The sequence below is a fragment of the Sander lucioperca genome, chromosome 17 (assembly GCF_008315115.2).
Source record: "Sander lucioperca isolate FBNREF2018 chromosome 17, SLUC_FBN_1.2, whole genome shotgun sequence".
Lineage (NCBI taxonomy): Eukaryota > Metazoa > Chordata > Actinopteri > Perciformes > Percidae > Sander > Sander lucioperca.
In genome coordinates, this window is record NC_050189.1 from 25,009,702 (window position 1) to 25,031,308 (window position 21,607).

General features: G+C 41.1%; 1 protein-coding gene across 4 annotated transcripts in view; it reads right to left on the reverse strand.

The window, feature by feature from the left end:
* The window catches only part of LOC116039922 (ADAMTS-like protein 1), a 113,656-nt gene that overhangs the window by 28,512 nt on the left and 63,537 nt on the right, over positions 1–21,607 (reverse strand). For 3 of the 4 annotated variants that reach the window (XM_035994093.1, XM_035994092.1, XM_031285119.2), the window contains exons 3-5: positions 5,631–5,758; positions 733–778; positions 146–382 (exon numbers count right to left, since the gene is read on the reverse strand). In XM_035994093.1, coding sequence (XP_035849986.1) covers positions 146–382; positions 733–778; positions 5,631–5,758 — 411 coding nt within the window. Of the gene's footprint in view, positions 1–145; positions 383–732; positions 779–5,630; positions 5,759–8,966; positions 9,163–21,607 lie in introns of those variants that run through there. The other variant, XM_035994094.1, reaches the window with a different exon arrangement.

Here is a 21,607-nt window from a genome sequence, read left to right on the forward strand (position 1 = left end):
ATTACATTTTTTGGGGTTTCTCTATTTAGTCTCCATAATGTGAGTCTACAAGTCTATATTTGGATTCTTGTGATTGATACATTAAAATAAATAAATATAAACACAGTAATGGATGAAAACAAAGCTCTCTGATTCTTTCTCCTACCTGGCAGACTCCGCTGATACACATGTCCAAGGACTCGGTGTAACAGCGTGTCCCGTCCAGCACCTTGGGCGCTAGCTCCACCACAAGGCCCGAGCCCTTGGCTTTGCACTTGAGAGCGCAGGGGTTGTCCGGGTCATTGTACACAGAGAGCCACTCATGGTACTGATCCTGGTATCGCACGTCTGCATGAGCCGAACACTGCTGGGCACGGAAATCACCAACATCTGGAGAACAATCCTGAGGATAAACAAAATATTTAGCCAATTTTTATAACTAGTACAATGTATATCACTATTGTAAATGTGTCTTGGTGGTAGGACTGTTGAGACTGTGATTGCTAAATGTCAACGTAGTGATCATATAATAAATCAAAGCAAAGTAAGTTTTATGCTTTTCCTCCCCAATTTTCTCTCAAACAACAGGATCGTGGATCACTAAGTTACACTCTTTAGCCATAAACCTTGGTCATATTTTCACAGTTCCACCTCACTGAATTCTCAATCACAATTTGTTCAGTTTATTTCAATAAAAACCACTTGAAAGCTCTCTTGACATCCATTACATAAAGATGAGCTTGCCGAACTTACCACATTACTGCATGTGCGATATTTGATATTCTGGCCTTCGCAGGTCCTGCAGAAGAAAAGATGAACATGTGGGTGAACTGGCTTTGTGGGGCGAATGATAAAAAAAACCACACCAATCATCTTCGTCCGGGGCAACTGGTATTGTAACCGTTGACTCTTATCGTTTTTTGAATTGCTGAGCGCGACTGGAATCCTACAGTGCTGATGTGGCAACCAACAAACATGGGATCTGTGGTGTGTTTGCAAAGATGTAACAGACTAATGCACACACAGTGATGATGCATAAATACAAAGGCATGTGTTTGATTTCACAAGTGGGGGACACGATGAAGCAAAGAAGTGATTGCTATTTCCTGCATTTATATCAATCCAGCAAATACGAAATGATGATTGATTTCAACCTATCACAGCCAATATGTAAAAGGAAAAAGTTACAAAAAAGATCTGGATAAAACAGGAAAATATAAACTTTTACAAACTGCAGAAGAGAATTATTTATTTTTTTTAAATGGGAAAACTAGTCATCCACTGGTACTGAAAATAGTAAAATGTAGTACTAAATTCTCATTTGTCTTAGTGATCAGTCTTTAAACAAATCATAAACCAACAGTACTGCACATACAGTAGTAAAGCAGACACAGTAGGGCCATCCGAGCTGTGTCTGCTGAACAGATTGGAGTGGTTTGGATCACGACTATCTGCATGACAGTCTGCAGTGTCTTTGCCTAAATTATGGAGCTACCCACTTATTGAAAATTAGGATTCCTTTGTGCTTTGATGCTGAGTGATGATAAACCATTGATGGTGACTATGATAGGCCAATTATCCAAGACCCCAGTGGAAACTAATCAAAGGATATTCTTTTGAGTTTGGGAACTTAAGAAGAATTCCAGTGTCATCTGCCCTTAGCTAATCTGGAATCATGATTGGAGGCAACACTGCAGAGTTTTGGACTCACAGATGAACGAGGGCTTGGGGATTTTTAAAATATTATTCCAGAGAGCGGAGGGAGTGAATGTGAAGTGTGCGGCATGGCAAGAACATTAGACCCTGTGACGAATCCAGACAGTCCCCTCTGCCAAGCCAAACAGCAGGTCATGGGGCTTGGACCTAAACAAGAGATGTTCAAAGACCAAGAGTTGAGAGACAGATAGCAAAGATCTGGATCAGTGGGATGAAGACCAATATATAACCTAAACGTTGGAGAAAAAAAGAAAAAAAAAAAGGGAATAAAATGAATTTCCCTTTTCATTTCCTCTTGACTTTGGAAGCTACAAAGTGGAGGCTAAGCAGAAGTAGGGCCGGGACTAAGGATTCATCATGGCGTCATCATAGGTTAGGGAAAAATGACTAGAGCGCATAACACATAACTCACAGACTATGACCCTGCTCTTTTCTGCCAAATAGACACAAAATACACAACTACAGAGAGTAGTTGGAGCATGCCAACAACCTCATCCTCAGACAAAAATGGACTCAAGTCTATTGTAACCATGAAAAATTGATCGTAATAACTTCCTATAATATTTGATATGCAGTAAGATTTACTTGGCTCATAATGTCCATATATATGTCATCAACTCACACATGAGATGTGGCTGAGTTTGTAATGGCTGAAATAAAAATGCTCTTGCTGTGAGCTCTGCTGTTGATCAATTTAGGCAATTGAGAGCCGTCAGGCCATCTAAGAAGGGTAGCATGTAGTTGAGAAAGATGAAGCAACAGCAGAAAAGGGTCCGTCAGTCAGTCTGCAGCGAGATGTCTTGGCAACTATTGGCCCAGATTGTGAAATTTGGAACATATGTCTATATGGTGCCCAGAGGATGAATCCGAAGTGCTATATTGATCCCCTGACTTTTCATCTAGCGCCACCAGCAAATCAAAGTTTTCACTTATCCAGTGAAATATCTCCACATCTACAAGATGGATTGGAACAAAATGTCGTACAGACATTCATGGTTCCCAGATGACGCATCCGAGTGATGAACTTGTTTTCTAGAGCCGACATGAGGTCGTGGTTTTAAGTGATATTTCAACAACTATACGATGGAATGACATTTGGTACAGACATGTCCCCCTCAATTGCATTTTAATTCCTTTGATGATTGACTTCTACATAATCTGTACACAGATTGTTGTTGATTCTGGCAGGACATGGGCTCAGTGGCACTGTCGAGAAGCTGGGTGTTTTTAGCACTGCACATGCAACGCAGAGGGTGGTCTCCTATTCTGTAAAGTAGGAGACGTAATCAAGGTGCCAGGCCCAAGTTAATTAGAGCAGCTTAATTAGTCGTTGCCTTGGAGAAAATTCACTTTTAACTACCACACCATTTAAATATAGACTTTAAACACAGTTGTGGTATGGTTTTGGTGAAATTCCAAAATGCCACAGTCATTTAATGTGACTGCCTGTAATTTCTGCAAATCAGTGACCCAATGAAGAATAAAAACATTCTCACCAGCAGTGAGAAGTTATTTGCAACACTTGCATACTTAAATTGTTCCTTGCTCCTGCCCAAGACTGCTCATCTTTATTTCCTAATGATGGAAGGTTGTCAATAGGGAACACTGCTCTTTCAATTATTTAAACAGGGTAAAAATGAAGTCAAGGCTGGCCTCTTTTAATAAAAATAAATGACAAAAAAGACTAATATGACGAGCCTCGTAAAAGATTTGAGCAGTGCTTTCTCTTGCCATGACACCCAATCCATATGTCCACACTTGCTTCAAATGCGGTTGTTAATAATGGAGATTGCGATCAAGTGAAGTCTGTTGTGCAGGAGGGACTAATGAGGGCCAGGCGATCTGTGTTTAGTCTGTACTTAGCATGTGCACTTTTGGGAGGTTGGCTAACCCTTGTGCATCTACATTAGCAGAAGGTCCTACGTAAGTGCATTTGTTTAAAGGTCAGAAAGTTGGAGTGGTATTGGTTTGGAGGGTGTGTCTCACACACACACACACACACACACACACACACAGGGCCTTGTGCTGTGCTCTTTAATGACGCTGTTTGATCTGCCACCCGGCTCCAAGCTACTGCTCCCACATTCCCACGCAACAGCAGGGTGAGGTGGGATAAGGTGGGACGCAGGGTCCTACCATTTCCTCAAGAACCCCATACATTACTGCTCCTGCCAAAGGACACATGAGTTTGTAAACATACCGGCCTGGACTTACGTGTACGTCTTCACATACACACAGCCTACATCCCACATGGAGCTCAAACCCCAAACACCTTTTAACACGTCAATTGCTTTTACAGCCAGTGGTATTCTGAGGTGTGCCTGACCAAAAAATTCTGGGCAGGCAAAGAGAAATGGCTGCTGCTGATATCATTAAATGAACTCCTGAAAAAGCCATTGACCTCAATGTTTACAGTGCAGCACATGGGGGGTATGGCACATTGACTTTGAGGTTTTGACAGCATTATGCTTTTTTAGCCTGGCTTCCCAGCACCAGTGCAGACAGATTCATAGTTATGGCACGCTGGAAGCACCTTAGAGTACATCTCGGTTGTGACCTTGGGTATGATCTGCCCTGTTTTGTCAGTGTGTCTTTGGATTGTTGTAATGTTTTATGATCTCACTGGCTGCTCCTGTCACTGCTGGAGCTCCCCCCTGAAGCCCCAAACAGTGAAACAGAGGGGACTTTGGCAGCGAAACTCACTGGCTACCTTTAGTGAGAGAGCAATACTTTCGGGGAACTGTAAAACAGAGGAATGCGGTGAAGTCACCCTGCAGCTATTTCCCAGTCTATAAATGTGACATTTCTATAGAAAACATACCCTCTCATTCTTTCTTTCTCCTTCCTTTTCCTCTTTCCTCAAATCAATTTGTAATTGACCACTTTGCCCAGTACACTTGGCCTCAAGCTTTAATCTTGAAGCCCACAGGGTTAGCTTGAAGCCTAACCAACCGAGTGACTTTGGCACCAGGATGAAAGGGCCAAGATGTCCAAAGTGCAAGTTCCAGTTTGTCCTGAGACTTAAGCCGAGATGATGAGCAGTGGGAATCCAACCAATGTGGGTTCATTGCTTGCAGAGCCCAAACTCTATCACAGAAAAGAATTATTAAAAGTGGCATGTACTTTGGCAAGGGACATTGATTGTTATACTTTGATTTGTGAAGAAACAAACGGGCCATTACTGAAAATCAGATCCCTATTGTCACTGATGAATTCAAGATTTAGGCTCATATGGCCGTCTAGACAGTTTTAGGAGGTGGATGGGCAAGTGATCTCAGTTGACCCCTCAGGGCTATTTAACAGTCACATTACAGTCATATGTATTTTAAGCGCTCCCATTACAGCCCATGGGAATGGAGCGATTGGTGAGATTTACTCACACTATTAGGGACGCTGTCTGGATTTATTTGGCAGAACAGCTGTGAGCTACAGAAAAAGAGCCCCCCATCCTCCTCCTTCCCTCTCTTGAATCTTAAAGCCATGATATGGCACTTTAATGGAAACCAGTCCAACCCCAGTCCGGACTTTGCTCTTTAAAAGAGGAGATTACCTTGGATAGCGTTTGAACACACGCTTACAAATTGTCCGTGTGATGTTTCTATTTATCTATAGGTCAGTGAGTTTCGAACTTGAAATTAGACATATTCAATTTACCGTAATCCCCCTCCTCTCTTAAAACTTCTTACATAGCATTATTCTGTGAGTACTGCACTCATAAATGTGAATTTTGTATGTCTCTGGTTCTCATAATAGAAATATTTTCCATGCAGCAACCCTATCTCTAATATGATTAGTTGCAGTCGTTAGCACGCCAATAAACTACATATTGCACTATGCCTGAGCATCACCCATGGTGTTGCCCATGTCCACTACATTGTCACATATAAAGTATGTATCAGGCTTTCGGATTAGAATTGGCTGAGAGGCGGCCTTACTTGGAACTGAGGCATCGTCTGAGGGAGTACGAGGCGCCTCCTCCACAGGTCCGGGAGCATTCACTCCATGAACCCCAGGCATCCCACAGAGTGTCTCTGTCCTCTTCTGATCGGGCCGTCCGTGAGCTCTACACACCAGGAGACATGACATGAGCAGAAGTGAAGGAAGTGAAGAGTTAGTGCATATGAGTGATCTGTCATGGACATCCTTGAGCAGTTTCCATTTCTCATTTTCACCATTATTACCTCATCCATTCAAACAATACTTTATTCTTTGTCCTAATTCCTGTCAAAACCCAACCAAACATTTAACATGATAAAAGTGAGTTAGTTATGTTCCCTTTTGCAGTGGAAGCAACCTGTATACATACTCCCCAGCCATGAGTCGTGGCCTTTTCGGGTTTAAACAGATTCTCTTGTGCCAGAGCACACAAAAAAGCCAGAACTGCTAGTTGAGAGCCTGAATTAAATTCCAGGAGCTGCTGAAAACGGAACACAAGTGCATGTGACAGGATGAGAGAGACTGCAAGGGGAAGTAATCAAAAGCTCTCGACTTTTGCCCCTTTGAATATTTAAAATGTCTGAGTCATCCTTTAGATTATGAAATGTTAGTCCTCTCTTAAACTCCGGGCCTCACTTGTGTGTCTCTGTCTGTTAATTGCATCGTGCTGTATTTGGCAGCAGAGGTATATTACTCTGGGATCCAAAGTCAATATTATTATGTAAAGATGAATTCTGCGACTGCAAGGACAATGTGATTCTTAGATGTTGAGTGACAGCCAAAAAATAAAGACCCTCTCCACCCTTCAATCTTAGACTCATTTAACTCCTCTTTGCCTTTCAAGGCCTTTTGTATTTTCAGATTAGATTTGACTGGACTGGCTCACCTTGCTCTAAAGAAGGTGTTTATTTGTATGCTGGCACTGTCATCTGATGTGGATTGTGCCATATGAGTTATGTTTCTTTGTCTTGGCTTTACTTAGCAGCCTAGCTCTTCTCAATGCCCTTTGCAGTCCTGACTGAATGAAGTTAGAGAGCTACGTTATAGGCACAGATGGAGTGAAAAGGAAAATAGATTGATTTTGCTATCTAGAACAAGCGGTATTCCACTCAAAAGCTGCCAAAAAACTGGTTCTATACCTGTTGAACGGATGAAAACCTGGAAAATTAAAAAAAGAAGGACTTGGAACTAACACTGGGACAAATCATCCACCTCATATGGCAGCAGGCATGTGGTTTAAAAAAGTAGAGGTGCAAACACATTCAATAAAATAATCCGCCATTCAACAGAGGATTTAAGGCCATGAAAAGGAATAGATGGATATATGAGAAAATTATCATTTTTCACAATAACCTGAGGTCTTTCTGTTGTTGGTGAACCATGAAAGAATATTTTAAGATTGCAGAAATGCAGCTTTTGTGTGCTTAAGACAGCCTCCCACCATGGGATCTTTGCACCACGACGGCAGTTTGTGGTTGCACATCCCGCAGAGTTTTTTACAATGACTTAAAACATCCCAAATCCTGCAGATTAGGAATGAATTGTGAGGCATAACAAGCCCACTTACCCTGAACACACTTAATAATGCAGGAACTATGGGAACTTGATGTGGAACACCTGCTCTTAAAAAGATTTATGCCCATGGAGCTGACAAATAGTTTAAGGTGAATGTCCAGCCTTTCATTTGAGATACACATGGCCTTGATATTTTAGAGGAAAAACTCAGGATACACCAAGTTATTTTGACCTCGTTGGCCCCTTTTCCCAACAGCATGGCATTGTGCTTCGTCGACAAAGATGAATGGATCTTGCAGAGGAAAGCAGATATAAAAGGTAATAATACTGCTTTGATTATTTTCTTTGGGTCACGGTAGCAAAAACACCCATGCTGCAAGCTGCGGAGCAGGGTGCTGGGTTCACGTTATTAAAAGTGCGTAGGGACTGATATAAATGGCTGTCAGTGCTGATGACGCCTGAGGAACAGCAGAGGGGAACAGCAAGACCTAAATACGCAGCCAACGGAGCACACAGCCAAATATATCGGCAACGGCACTACTTTCTGCACAGGCCAACTATTCCAATGTTTGGATCCACAGTAAATAAACACAGGCTGTGCTCTGGGCAGCCGGTTAGCACACCACCTTAATTCTTCTTTGAAAAGCAATCAGTGAATTTTGCAGTCAATTATGGCTGGGAGCTGTGTGTTGCAAAGCCAAGAGAGCTGGAGGCATAACAAGGCTGGTGAAGAAAGAGGAGAGGAAGTCGATGAAGGGACGGAGGGATGGAGATGAGGAGGTTGTTTGGCTGACTATGCTGCTATTGTTCTCAATGAAGGCAGAGGAACACAAGGCTCCGCGAGTCAGACGGCCGTCCTGCTGGGATTTAGATCCAATAATCAAAAGGCTCGGATATCCACTTGGAGCCTTCCTCACTCTCCATCACTACACGTCCCACCTCTCTTACTCTAATCCCTCCAAGGTTTTATTTGCACCGCAACAGTACCATTTACACAACAAAGGCAGGTACATTTAGACACATTTATTGTCTGGCTCTAATGCTATGAGAAGATGGGCCCCATGGCTCAGGCTGTCGCCCATCCAATGTTTTCACATCAACTGGAAAAGAGGAAATGAGCATATGATAAAAGACCAGTGAGCTCCACATTCTGTTATTCTGATGGACATATTCTATTTAAGTCACCTGTCAGCAGCTGGGACTAAGGACATTTTCCTTGAAAGATGGAAAACTCCTCGACAGGGGAATGAAACCATACTCCGGTGCCTTTTTTGCAGACTGTGTCAATATACATACGATGGCCTTTTCAGTCGCCAAGACATATGATATTTGCACATCTGCTGAATCCCTTATTGTCTGCTCCACGCTGCACGGCACTGTACTTGACGTGATGCCGCAAGCAAGGCAGTTACTGTAATGTAACAGGGAGTCCTAACCTTAGACCAAACAGCTTGCTGACCTGTGTATGCCTGACAGTCTACTTAGATCAATAACACAGAGGAGACATGGTGACTTAGAGCAGGAGTAAATAAGACAAGGCAGATCACATCAACTGCTTATTAAAGCTTCTGCTGAAAGGACTACACAATCTGAAGAGTGCATTTCTCCTGCAGATAATCAAACTCTACATGCACACACACTCCTACACAGTGAAGCAATCTATTAGAACACATGCTTTCTGAAAGCTTTACTTGATGTGACAATAATTTTAAGGGGATTAATGATGAAATAAAAGGTAAAAGACAAAGATATCACTAAACGTAATGAAGTTTTCCAGGATGGAAATTGAAAAAAAAAAAAAAAAGTAAACATTACAGTACCAGGATAAGAAGAGCTGTCACCAGTAGCTTGCAAGATAAAAAATCTTGCTCCATTCCTTTTCAAAGTGTGTGAGCCAATCACTCTAAGTTCTAAGTGTGTGTTTGTTTGTGTGTGAGCCCAATGGATGATGCTCTCCTCTCTGGCTCACTATGTGTGTCCTGTCTGTCTGCCTGCCGTCTCCTCTCTGACTCGCTGCCGTTCTTCCTCAGGAGTAACTTAGGGAAGGGGAGGGAAGGAGGACTGGGAGTGTTTGTGTGTGAATGTGTGCGATGCATGAATGTGGGGGGAGTATTTGGGGGGATCCAAGCCCCACGAGTCCTTCAGGTCTGGCACACTAGCCAATCAATAAATGGGCCTCAGTCAAGCGTGGTAGTTCAAACAAGGAGCTGGGCCAGCTGCAACTTCACACGTGTGTGTGTGTGTGTGTGTGTGTGTGTGTGTGTGTGTGTGTGTGTGTGTGTGTGTGTGTGTGTGTGTGTGTGTGTATCATAGAGTAGGAATAATGGCAGACAGAGAACAATTGTAAACCAGTTTTCTTCCCCCTTTGATTTTTTTCCATTTCTTCGTTCGATATCTCAAATTTCTGCCTCTTATACTCCTTTTTTTTTTTTTTCTTTCCTGCTTTCTCCCTCCCCCCCCCCCTCGCTCTCATTTTATTTCGCTCATGTCGCTGTTTTTTCATTTCTTTTTAGCTCTGGACAGCTTTGTTCTTTCTACTGCCAACACCGTGTTTTGGAAATGTCAAAAAATCTCAGTCACGCAGAGCAAGCTAATATACTAGCATGTTTTGGGTTTGACATGTCCTTTTATGATTATCTTCTGGAAAACAAGTACCATGCATGCACAGATATGCTGACTCCAAACATACATCTTAACAAAACTGCTATATACTGTATTAGGGACTAGATGACTTCATGACTTGTGATGGTGTTTTGCTTTACAAAGAGTTAAATGTGAGAGCCCCATGTAAATCAGATGACATAGTCTGGTCACTAAAGCTATCAGGACAGACTTCTCAGCCATGGTGGCTTTTTTATTTTTTATGAGCTAAAGGTCTACTTCAATAGAGCCTTTCATAACATCTGGCAGTTTAAGCCAGTGAGCATTTGCACTGTGGAGGTGGGGAACAAGCCAGGTGTCCCCTGGAGGGACAATATCTCTGGTTATGGAGAAAAACAACCAGCAAGATGGACAGCTCTTGGCGTAGAGGGAATATACTATACACTGAGTAACTTTCCAGTTTTAACGTTTGAAGTGGCAAGACACAAAAAGAAAAGCTGAAACAGAAATTTAAAAAACATATAGAGCAGTCAAAGTTACAGTGCGAACCCACTGGTGCCCCTCGATGTGACTTACAAGGTAGCTAGCGTTTTCATTCAGGAATTCAACCCTGATGTTCCAAAGACAATAAAAACTCTGTGCCCTTCGAATCAAGACTTCAAATCCACCTCCCAATCAAACACCAAATCAAAAACCACATAATTGCTATCAATTAAGGCTGCAAGGAATGTGCTGCACTCCAGAGCAAATAGTCAGCAGCAACCCTAATCACAACATCGGAGCGGATGTCTTGACACTTAACCAGTACACACACACTTTTTATACTCAAGTTATACACAGTAAACCAGTCTTGAAGTCTTAACTTGCTGCTGACAGTATGCGACTGGTAGTATGGTAGAATAGTAGTAAGGGATGTCTGTACATTCTGCAAATTAGGGAATTATCCACATGCGCACACACACACACACACACTCCACTTAACACCGGTGTATTTTGTGTTACCAGCGGGAAGGGACACGGACGTGCACGTTTTCAAAGGCCTACACAGAAATTATACCCCCTTGCACTCTTAATCCATAACCTTCTGATATTTGTTTTCAGAAGAAATCCTTCTCATATTTGCAAATGTATGACTTCAGAAAATAAACTGTGGCATCGTTGATGTGCCCAGAGTTTAAAACTAAACACCAGAGGAGGAAATTAACGTGTTTGACTGACACTCACTTGGAGCCAGTTCTCTACCACAACATTGCTGGAGGTGTCTCCTCACAGTTTAAACAATAATCTGTGAAGACGATGAGGTGAGAGAAAAAAAAAACGATATATATATATATATATATATATATATATATATATATATATATATATATATATATATATATATATATATATATATATATATATATACACACACACATTGTTATTTTACAAAAGGGCAGGCTTGGGTATTAGGTTGCATGAGGGAAGCCTTCAAGGGGTTCAGAAGATTAAAGGGAACTGATTGTCTACAGACAGACACTCTCACACTTTTTTGTAGACCTGGCCATCATTTCAATTGCTTATTTAACATTGTGTTCCCTAAAGTATCTGCTGAGATCTGGGAACATGGCTGAATCACTTTAACAAAGTCCAACAGGGTAAGAAAGAGTGCAGGACAATCAGACAGGTTGTAAACGAGCATTCCTTAGGAGATTACTTCAGAAAGCTCTCTTTCTCGCTCGTCTCTTTTTATAATTATTTTACATTAGAAAACTATTGCATTGATTACATTTGTATCACAGTGATAAGTTACTGTAACTGTAAAAGCTATAGTCATTGATTGGCTGCTTATGTTTCCTGCCCCACCTGACTTCTTTTTTAGCAACACACCATCTGTCCATTCCCACAGAGCACAGCAATCAACTAGGTAAATATCAACTTACTTTATACTTTTAAATAGATAGAAAAGACCACATAGTACCCCCAGAGGCATCAAGAAGTCTTCCCAGGAGGTGAGGTTGCTGTCCAAAACAAAACAAACAAACAAAACAAAAATAAAGACTGAACATGCATTTAACAATCTTGCTCATATTATCGATTTTTGCTGTCTAAATGGAAAATAATGGGGGACATTGGCCTTCAACTAAAGATTATGATTGTACCACTGCTCTAAATTACTACAGTCACATTGCCAGTTATTTCTTAGAACTGGCAACACAACAGTGGTATTTTTTCAATACTATACTTACAGTTCTCATCCATATGTTTAAGTACAAATCACTGCAACTTCAACAAGATTAATTGTTTGGGTTGAGAATTAAGTTAAATTCCCTTTTTGACATTATGATGCAAAACCAACCAATTAACATGCCTGCAAGTTTAAAACCTGAGTCAAAACATACCAACATTGCTTCTATCATCACTCACAGTAGGTTCAAATTAGACTAGAAAAGCTCTTTCGTGCAAAATAACATATAAATGTAAACTGGCAGTGGTTTTTAGGTCTTGTAAAAAGGTCACCAAGCAGGCTTTCCAGGCAAGAGAAGTTTAACTGATCCCTTCCTTTACTCCTTTGTGGAGGAATAAAGGGTCAAATTAAAAGATTGCCTTATTATGGGGTGATGACCTGAGTTAACAGGCCCAGTGTTCTCAGAAAAAAAGAGACAAATGAAGCTAAAGTTACCAGAGACGGACATTAAGTTACACTCAAGAGCCCAAACCCTTGGCTCCCACCAGGAGACCTAAAATGGTTCAGGTGGGATAAATGGTAGCCTCCCACCACCCCCACAAATGGTGTATGTGCTCCAGGCATGATTTACACCAAAGCCATTGTTTAAAAAGCTTTCTGGGCCAGAGTATAAAATGTTTTACCAGGACAGTGATTTTACGACCTGCAGCTGAAAATCAACCACACTTCCACGTCCCCCAAAACCAGAGGATTAAAATAAAGATGTAATTCCCTGACAATCAGCGAAATCCAATTCAAGCCAGATGGGAGGTGAGCTGCAAAACGGCAACTCAGAGTATGCAATAGTACAGCTAAAACACACATCTTGAAATACTCCTTAAATATTTGTCCTTTTTTTCTTCTTGGTCTTTAATGATTATCATCAAAGTTTTCTAGCTTTTTCCTTTTATGAACTACTTGATCGTGATTATTTATGATTATTTAATACTTAATATGACAGGGCAAAGTAGTGGTACAAGCAAAATTTGGTTTCAGTACCTGGCGGTAATCTAAAGATGACCAATTTACAGAGCCTTAAACACATCTACTGAGGATACTATATCAGGGTCAAGGTGGGAGCAAGAACAGTGCTGCAAGTAAGGCCATTTTAGGGATAAATAATAATGTGCTCAAGGGAAAGACAAACGCCAACTCGTCCTTTAACGGACCTCTCTCTGCTGACATACAGTCCAGCAGACCTTTTGACTAACTCCCTGCAGCTCCGCAGAGGAAGACATTTGTTCTGCCTGGATTGGAACCAGAACTTTTTACAGCATGAACAAAAACAAAATCATTTGTTTCTCAGAATAGCAGCTGCATAATAAGGATCTTGTCAGCTTGCATTGGCCCGGAACATCAGGTGCTGGATGGCATCACGGTGGTAGTTTCAACATTTAAAATGGTGAATATATCTTACATCTGCTATTTAGCAGGACAAAGAATACACCAAAATGTTAACAATAGCATAAGTATATATCTAAAAACACATTATATTTTGAGATTTGTCTGCTTCCTTCATCAGGTTTACAGAATCTACATCAGTATATTGTAAATGAATTTAATCATTAATATCTAAATGAACGAGCCACCTCTCCTTTATTCAAAAAATATTTTATAATAATTTGCTGTACTCTTTATAGTGACATTTTGAATAAGCCAGTAACCACAATGTGATCCCACCTGAGCAAGCCTCTAAAACTCCCACAGCGCAGAGGAGGAATGGGGCAAGTAATTAAGAATCAGCAGTGACATTTACTGCTTCCTGAAACTGCGTTCATAAGTTCTGAGTACAGAGCTTTTCCCATTAGCACATCCAGGAGAGCTCATATGTTTTAGCAGCTTTCTGGTGATTGCACAGGCTAACTCCATCAGGGTCCCACTACACCAACACTCTTTTCTCCCCCCCCCCTCACCCAACCATGGCCACTGTGGCGTTTTAAAGAGGGTATGACAGTTATAAATTAGCTATGTAAAGCCACTGGAGTTGGCTAAACTGGTCGCCAAGGTGGGCTGGAAGGAAACGGGGAGCGTGAGACCCGCATCCAGATCTGGGCAGACGCTAAGCACCACGGCTTATTTATGGACTCCTAGCCAGCAACAAGCCTGACTGATCCCCCGCGCTTCAAAATTGAGACCATATTGCCACATCATCTGGATATTATAGCCTTCAGAACAGGTTTTTTTTCTCCAAAAATGTACTTCATTTTCGGAAAACTCATCAATAAAACGTATAGCTGACTTAAAGCAGCCATAATCAATATTGTTATGTTAAGAGTGAAGCATATGACAAACTCACAGGTCAAAGGGTTTGCTCTAAAAACTATTCTGTTCACTACCCGACTCGCAACAGCAGACAGACAGTTAGCAGCTAGCTTAAGGTGACCAGATTTCTGAGACAAAATCCGGGGACATTTTCAGCTCAGAGGTGTAAATACCTCCAAAACAGGTAATGTTTTTATCTTTGTAAACTTAAAATGGGGACACTGCCCCAGGGGCGTCACTAGACCTAGAGCTGCACTGGGGCACAAGCCCCCCTAGGGGGGGTCCATGGGCATGCTCGCCTGTAAGAAAATGTCTATTTTAACGTTTAAATGCATCAATCTGGTGCACTTTGAAAAGAAATTCAGACAACCAGCAGGGGGGGGGGCATTGCCTCTTTGTAATTATGACATATAAAAAAAAGTTTGGCAAAAAATAGTCCCCAAAATTATGATAATGCTTATTTTTGAAAGATAAGTGCTGTAGTACAACCAGCAGGGGGCCTTCTATGTGAGGAGTAGTTTTTGGAGACATGACTCTGTAATTATGATATATAGGCTATTACATTTTTTTTGGCAAAACATATTCCCCAAAATTATGAATATGTTTATTCTTTTAATAAGTGCTGTAGTACAACTAGCAGGAGACAAGTTATAATTGAGGTAAGTTTGGGGACACTACCTTATTTAATCATATAATTAATAAATATTTTTGTTGTATCTCTTTTCGGTGTTGTAGTTTGTAGACGGTCCCTAAACACTCTTACTGCCTTACTGCCGTCTCTCCGCCAGCTGCTCATAGAGACCAATGTTATTTCTCCAGGTTGGAGGATGGCTCGTTTTGATGAAAACGAGTTTGTAGCTCATTGTTTACCTTACTACGGTAGGAAAGATGCATCGTTTGTGATTTAATAACATTTCGCTGTAGAGTAATTGATCCCGGAATATTTCATCTTTTTTTGTAAGAATTAGGCCTATACTAGTCTTGCTTTGCCAGACCTTCCTCCACAGCGCTGCAGAGGAGGGTCTGGCTAGTCCACACAGCATTCTGGCATTGGAGAAAAACATGCTCTGGTTTATTGGCATTTCTTTAAACGAATCACAATCGTCTTGGGAGGCGCTAAGCGCTGCACGGAGCAACGGCGCCTCTGCAAAATAGCCTCGGGAAGGAACTTCTGAGGAGCAGTTAACCATAGTCGTCATGTACTATACGTGTGCCAGTACCAGATATTGAATTATATATTACAGTTTTTTTCAACTGCTTACACACAAAATCTTTTCATGTCACATGATTTTTGAAACCTCTCACTCAAAGTGCAAAATTACACAGCAAATCTCCAAAACCATTAGCTATTTCTCACAATTCTCTACCTAAGACACAAAAATCTAACAGGAAGTGACTTGCTTTCCTTTTCTAAACACAACCAATCAAAATGCTACACTTATTTACCAGGGCACACACACTCTCCTCACATGTGCAAACACATTATGTCACAACTGAACACTAACCAATCACTGCTTTAGTATAGGCCTATACAGAGGTCAAAGGTCAGATTACCTTTTTTGAACAATGGATGCCAACAATAGACAGAGGGCAAGGGGAGGAGGAGGGACAGACAGGGGACGACAACGAGGAGGAGGGGGAGGGAAGAAGAGGAAGGAGAGCCATCTCTGATGAGATCAGGGCCACACTTATTCATCATGCAATCAACCACGAGTTGACCAATAAGAAAAGCCCATCTTGAGTAGCTTTACAATGGCGTCCATACGGCATGCAGCTATCTAATAACTATTTCAGCATTACAAATCAATCAGACTTTGTTTGTGCACACAATTCATTCATTTTGAGATGTGTTTATGGTATTTGAATGCAGTGTTTCATGTTGAAGGAGATGTGAGGCATTTTGCATTTTGTGTGTGCAGTTTTGGGAATTGTGTGTAGAGTTTTGAAAAAAGGAGACAGTTTTCAAAACGTGTGTAAGCAGTTGGAATAAAACTGTAAAATAACAATAAAACAACATGTAGCAGAAACATTCTATAATAAAATGTAATATGACTTCCTTTCCATAGTTAACACTGCTGAATGAACATCCTCTATCTCCTGGTCCTGTGAAACTGAACAGAAGACCTCACTGCTCCATCTGGGGCTGTTCACATTCAACACGCATCCTGGCCATGTCATCCTTTCCCCCCCTAAACTCCTTCCTGTTTGAGTGACTAATTTGTTTTGGTTTCCTCGTGAATTTCAAAATAAATTACTCTAAAGTTACTAGTATGCCCTTGAACTGCGCTTCTATCCGGTGACATAATGCTACAAGTCAGTGGCGGCAGCAGTTCTAACATTTGGGACTTGTAATCAGTAAACACGAGTATCAGTAATAAAGAGCTTACTCTGTTTTATCGGATACTAAAAAGCAGAGGGGGCTTGTCAGTGCTTAATTTATCACTTGTCCTATTATTATTTCCAGACCGAAACATCTGGGGAACAAGAGACATTAATATTCACATTTTACAGACTGATTGGTTTTATGTACTACTAGTACAATACATTTGAGGGATTTGGCTGATCTTGACAGGGATTAAAACTTGTCACAGCTCAAAATTTATGATTACGCAGCACTTTTGATTGGTGGGGTAATGATTGAATGGTTCAGCCACTGTGACGGCAATCAAAGTTTGGATTACGATCAAATCTGTCCAGCTCTTAACCGTTTGATACAGTGCTCTGGCACGTTTGAACATGATGTTTTATGTTTTTCTTTGTTAAGAAGTTTGATACCTTCATCCTCTGCTTAAAAGGAGGACCAAGTTCTCTTTGTTTCAAGGTAATTATAACTAGTTTCTGTGACATTTGATGAGTACAAACCCTGGACAGCTTGTTCAGGAGGCTGTCTGGGAAATTGTGCGTTATGATGAAGAAATATTGCAGCCGTTTGCGGTAATCAATGCTCTGAAACCAAAGATTTTTGGCCGCAATAGGCTCCATCAGGATTGCAGAACTGTAAATATGACATCCACGGTCATGTCAGGCTCCATAGACAGTTAGTCGGAGAAAAGGGAAAGGGTATTAGTGCAACAAATGTGCATGAAATGGAAAACCTAGATAAATACTCAAAACATGGAAAATGTTGTAATTATCTACTTCCGACAGCTCCAAGAGACGTAGAACCAACATCCTGACTAATGACTACATTCATGACGTGAGAGTTAAGAGAAATGAAGTTCAAAAGCTGTAAAACAGGTCTTCTTGAACTACAGACATGAAACAGACTCTCTTGTTAACCTCTTTCATAATTGCAAAACGAGACACAACAGTTCAACAGCAATTTTTCAAGCAGAGACACCAAGCAGCAACTCCAAATAGAAAGGCACCTGGTTTGTCTCAGCAGCTTATTATTCATGATGTGAGAGTGTGGAGTATTTACACTCAAAGAGAGCTGAAGCTCTTCTAGCCACAAGAAGACGTGTCTGATCTCCTGTATGTGCTACACACAGCTAAGGTTTCAGCGTTTAACCCCAAAATTGAGTCACATCAGTAACATGTGTTTTTCATTGTTGAAAATGTATTGTGTGTTGTCTTTGGCTCTAGGACTATCCGAGAAAGTGATAGTAATATGATAAAGGTAGTCAAAGGAGGCTTTAACCCTTGGAGCGCCCTCCGAAATCTGACATTTCTCACTTGGTAAAATAATGATGCAATAACGAGGAGCAAACGGGGCGTGTGTACTTCAGTTCCTTGTTATGACCTGGACCTGACCTACAAATATGGAAACGATTAAAGACAAATGGAGGACACCTCGAGCACATTGTTCCAATTCCCTTTGCGAAACACAGAAATTCACTGAATCTTTTATATGCATGCTATTAGACTTTCAGCAAAACACTTCTCAAGCAATTACTCATTTCCTGATGAAGGCTCGTCTCAGGCTGAAACATGTTGGCTTTTATTATTATTGTTCAAATAGGAGTTTAAAATTGGAGAAAACTGGCTTTGAACCTCTGCCTTTTTTGCTCCTCACTGCTGATCATCCTGATCACAGCCTGTAGGATACTGGGTTCAAACAAGTGGTTGTATATGGCACTTCTATGAAGAAAAAAACATGACTACTTGAAAGAATGGCTTTTGTGAACAACTGAGTAGCGATTCAAAGCAGAAAAATGGGTGTGAAACTCATTTCCCACACTGTATGGGACAGTCAAGTTACACATGAACATACATTTCAGTTACAAGTACAAATTTGGCTCTGATATGTACACAGGTTATATATGGACATGCTGAAAGCGTCCATATTATGCTCATTTTCAGGTTCATAATTGTATTTTGAGGTTGTACCAGAATAGGTTTACATGGTTTAATTTTCAAAAAACACCATATTTTTGTTGTACTGCACATTGCTGCAGCTCCTCTTTTCACCCTGTGTGTTGAGCTCTCCGTTTTAGCTACAGAGTGAGGCATCACGCTTCTGTTCCATCTTTGTTGGGAGTCGCACACGCGCAGTAGCTAGGTAAGGACTACTAGCTAGAAGCTAGCGCTGCTAGCTGTTAGCCACCTCGTTCTCAATGGCAAAACACTGCTACAACACTATAGAACTACTTAAATGTCCCTCGTCTGCAGGTATTCCACGCAAAGTTGGAAGCGCGCCCTCGTTTAGAAGAAGTCTCCCGGCTAATCCTGCCTTGTACAGGCCGAAGTTGGAGAAACAGCTAGCTGATGTGGTATTAGCTAAAGTGGTTAGCACACACAATGTTTCGGCCGATGACATAGATGGCCCTGCCGATTTTGACCAGCTCACCCGGAGACTGAAGGCAGAATACATTCAGAAACCCGTATCTCACTCAAAACAGCATGGATGGTTTTTTTTCCAAGTTTTATATGCGTGTGGAAGCACCAGAGACATAAAATAATACCCCAAATCCCAGAAAAAGTGATTTTTTCATAATATGGGCAATTTAAACTTTTTAAATAGTAAAAATGACTACACATTCGCAAACTTGAATTCTTCATGCAGAGTTTTTTTTCACCTGTTCACAAACGTTGATATACAACCACAGGCTTTGAAATGACATAATTTCAACAAGCGCAAACTCTTATTAACCCTTGTATGACTGAGACATGACATAAGCTCTAATGCAATACACCTCTCTGTCCATTACTTGCCATGGTGCTGGGAGTGCTGACAGCTCTTTTAAGCAGCCACACTTCAACACATCGGCTGGGCTTTGTCCTACAGCATTTAGAGAGAGGAAACAATCCATCAGCCTGCCAAAGTGCAGCTCTGCAATCAAGAATTCCTCACCCATATGCTTCTGTAATCAGCTAAGAAACAAATAGAAGATGCAACGAAATGCAAATAGGCACATGGAGGATTATGACATTTATCTATAAGAATGTGTGTTAGATGTATATATCATAAACTGATACTTGATTTATTTGGCTGAGTTCAGTACGCTTTGTTGGCACAGTATGAACCGGAAAGACAAGAACGTGAATGCGAGACAGATACTGAATGCCATTCGGGACATGAGCAGTGAGGAAAGAGTGGAAAAAGCACATATAGTGACTCATTTCAACCATACACACTTCTGTTTAATCTGCATTTTCTCTCTTTTTCAGACTGTTACCCCATCAAGTCTTCTTTTCTCTTTCCATCCATCTTGTGTAAAATTTACTGGATAGCATTTCAGCTCAGCCTGTCAAAACTCATTGAGCAGATCGCAGATCTATATGGAAAAGAGCACTCATGCGCCCGCTGTCCTGCCCTTCTTTTCCAAAACCACTGGCATATCAAATACAAGGCGCTGACTAATAGGTCAATAAGGAAATATGGCCCACGGGGGACACACATTATGGTTTATCACCAAAGCCTCAAGATAAACACAACTCAAAAAAATACCCATCCTTCCTTCCAAATTTCCCCTCAGAATCCTGCCCGAAAGCAAGGAGTAGCTTTAAAGCTGCTCTTTGCCATGATAAAAAAACAGGACATGAGGCTGTTGTAGCAACGCAATGCCAAGTTAAAAAAAACTCAGAATCCAGTATGACCATGAGATAATGACAAACGAAAATAGCTGACATCACTACTCTGTATGTAACCAGAAGCGAAACAGGAGCCGCATCCTCGCCAACTGAAGAGGACCAATGGTGCCAACTGAATGCTGTACTGAGAGCTGCGAGGGGAAATAATTAATGTCTGTCTGTGTATGTCTGTCACATCCTTGGTGTGATGTCATACCAGTCAGTGGTGTGTAAAGCGGCTATAATCAATATTATATAATCAAGTCAGTTGGTCCACACTGAAATATGTCAACACCTTTGGATGGATTGCCATGAAATTCATGGTCCCCAAAGGATGAATCCTACTAATATTGTGATCTCCTCATTTTTTCTCAACTGCAACCATGAGGTTGACATTTGTTTTTTTTAATGAAAACCCACACTCAAGGTTTTAGCATCTTTTAGCTCATTGTTGTGCAGAAACTTGACTGTTTTGATTGATTGGTCTCCACCATTTTTGGCGGAAACCAAAAATGGAGCTAAAAAGAGAGTGAAAATTGAACACAGGTGGCAGCAAACATGACTCCAAACGAATGATAATGTTGCTCCATATCTGCTGGATGTGCAAATATTTGTAACACGTTCACCATTAAAACATGTTTCAAGTCTTCAATGTTGTGTTAACAGCTTGCTTATGCTATCCACAAGTGGCCAAAAAGGCAGGTAAATCAGTTGATCCAGGTTTTAAACTACTGTTTAGTGAGCAGTTTTATGATACAGCCTACATGACGGTCATGTACAGCACGTAAAACTGAAAAAATGTCCACGTCTTGAAGTCTGTGGGTAGTGATTGCACAGGGAAATGTCCAATTATACATGATATGGAATAACAGGACTTGTGCAATGATGATATGTTGCTGCTCGTCATAGGAGCCTGTATCTGAGGGTATTGTGGGTAATGTAAGTAAGTAAGTAAGTAAAATTTATTTATAAAGCGCTTTTCACAGATAAAATCACAAAGTGCTGTACAAAAGAATAGGTAAAACAAACAATATAAAATGTATATACATATGTAAAATTAAAGTGACACTAGTGAAAACCCATCAACCAAAGGCTTTCCTAAATAAACATGTTTTCAGATCCTTTTTAAAAGAGACAACAGAGTCTGCCAGACGCATGGACAGGGGCAGGGCGTTCCACAGTCTGGGAGCAACAGACTGAAAAGAGAGGTCCCCTCGGGTCTTATAACGAGTCTTAGGGACTACAAGCAAGTTCTGGCCAGAGGACCGAAGAGTCCGGCCAGAGAAATACGGCTTCAAAAGGTCCAGGATGTACTGTGGGGCCTGACCGTTTAAGGCTCTGAAAGTCAGCACTAAAATCTTAAAATCAATCCTGAATTTT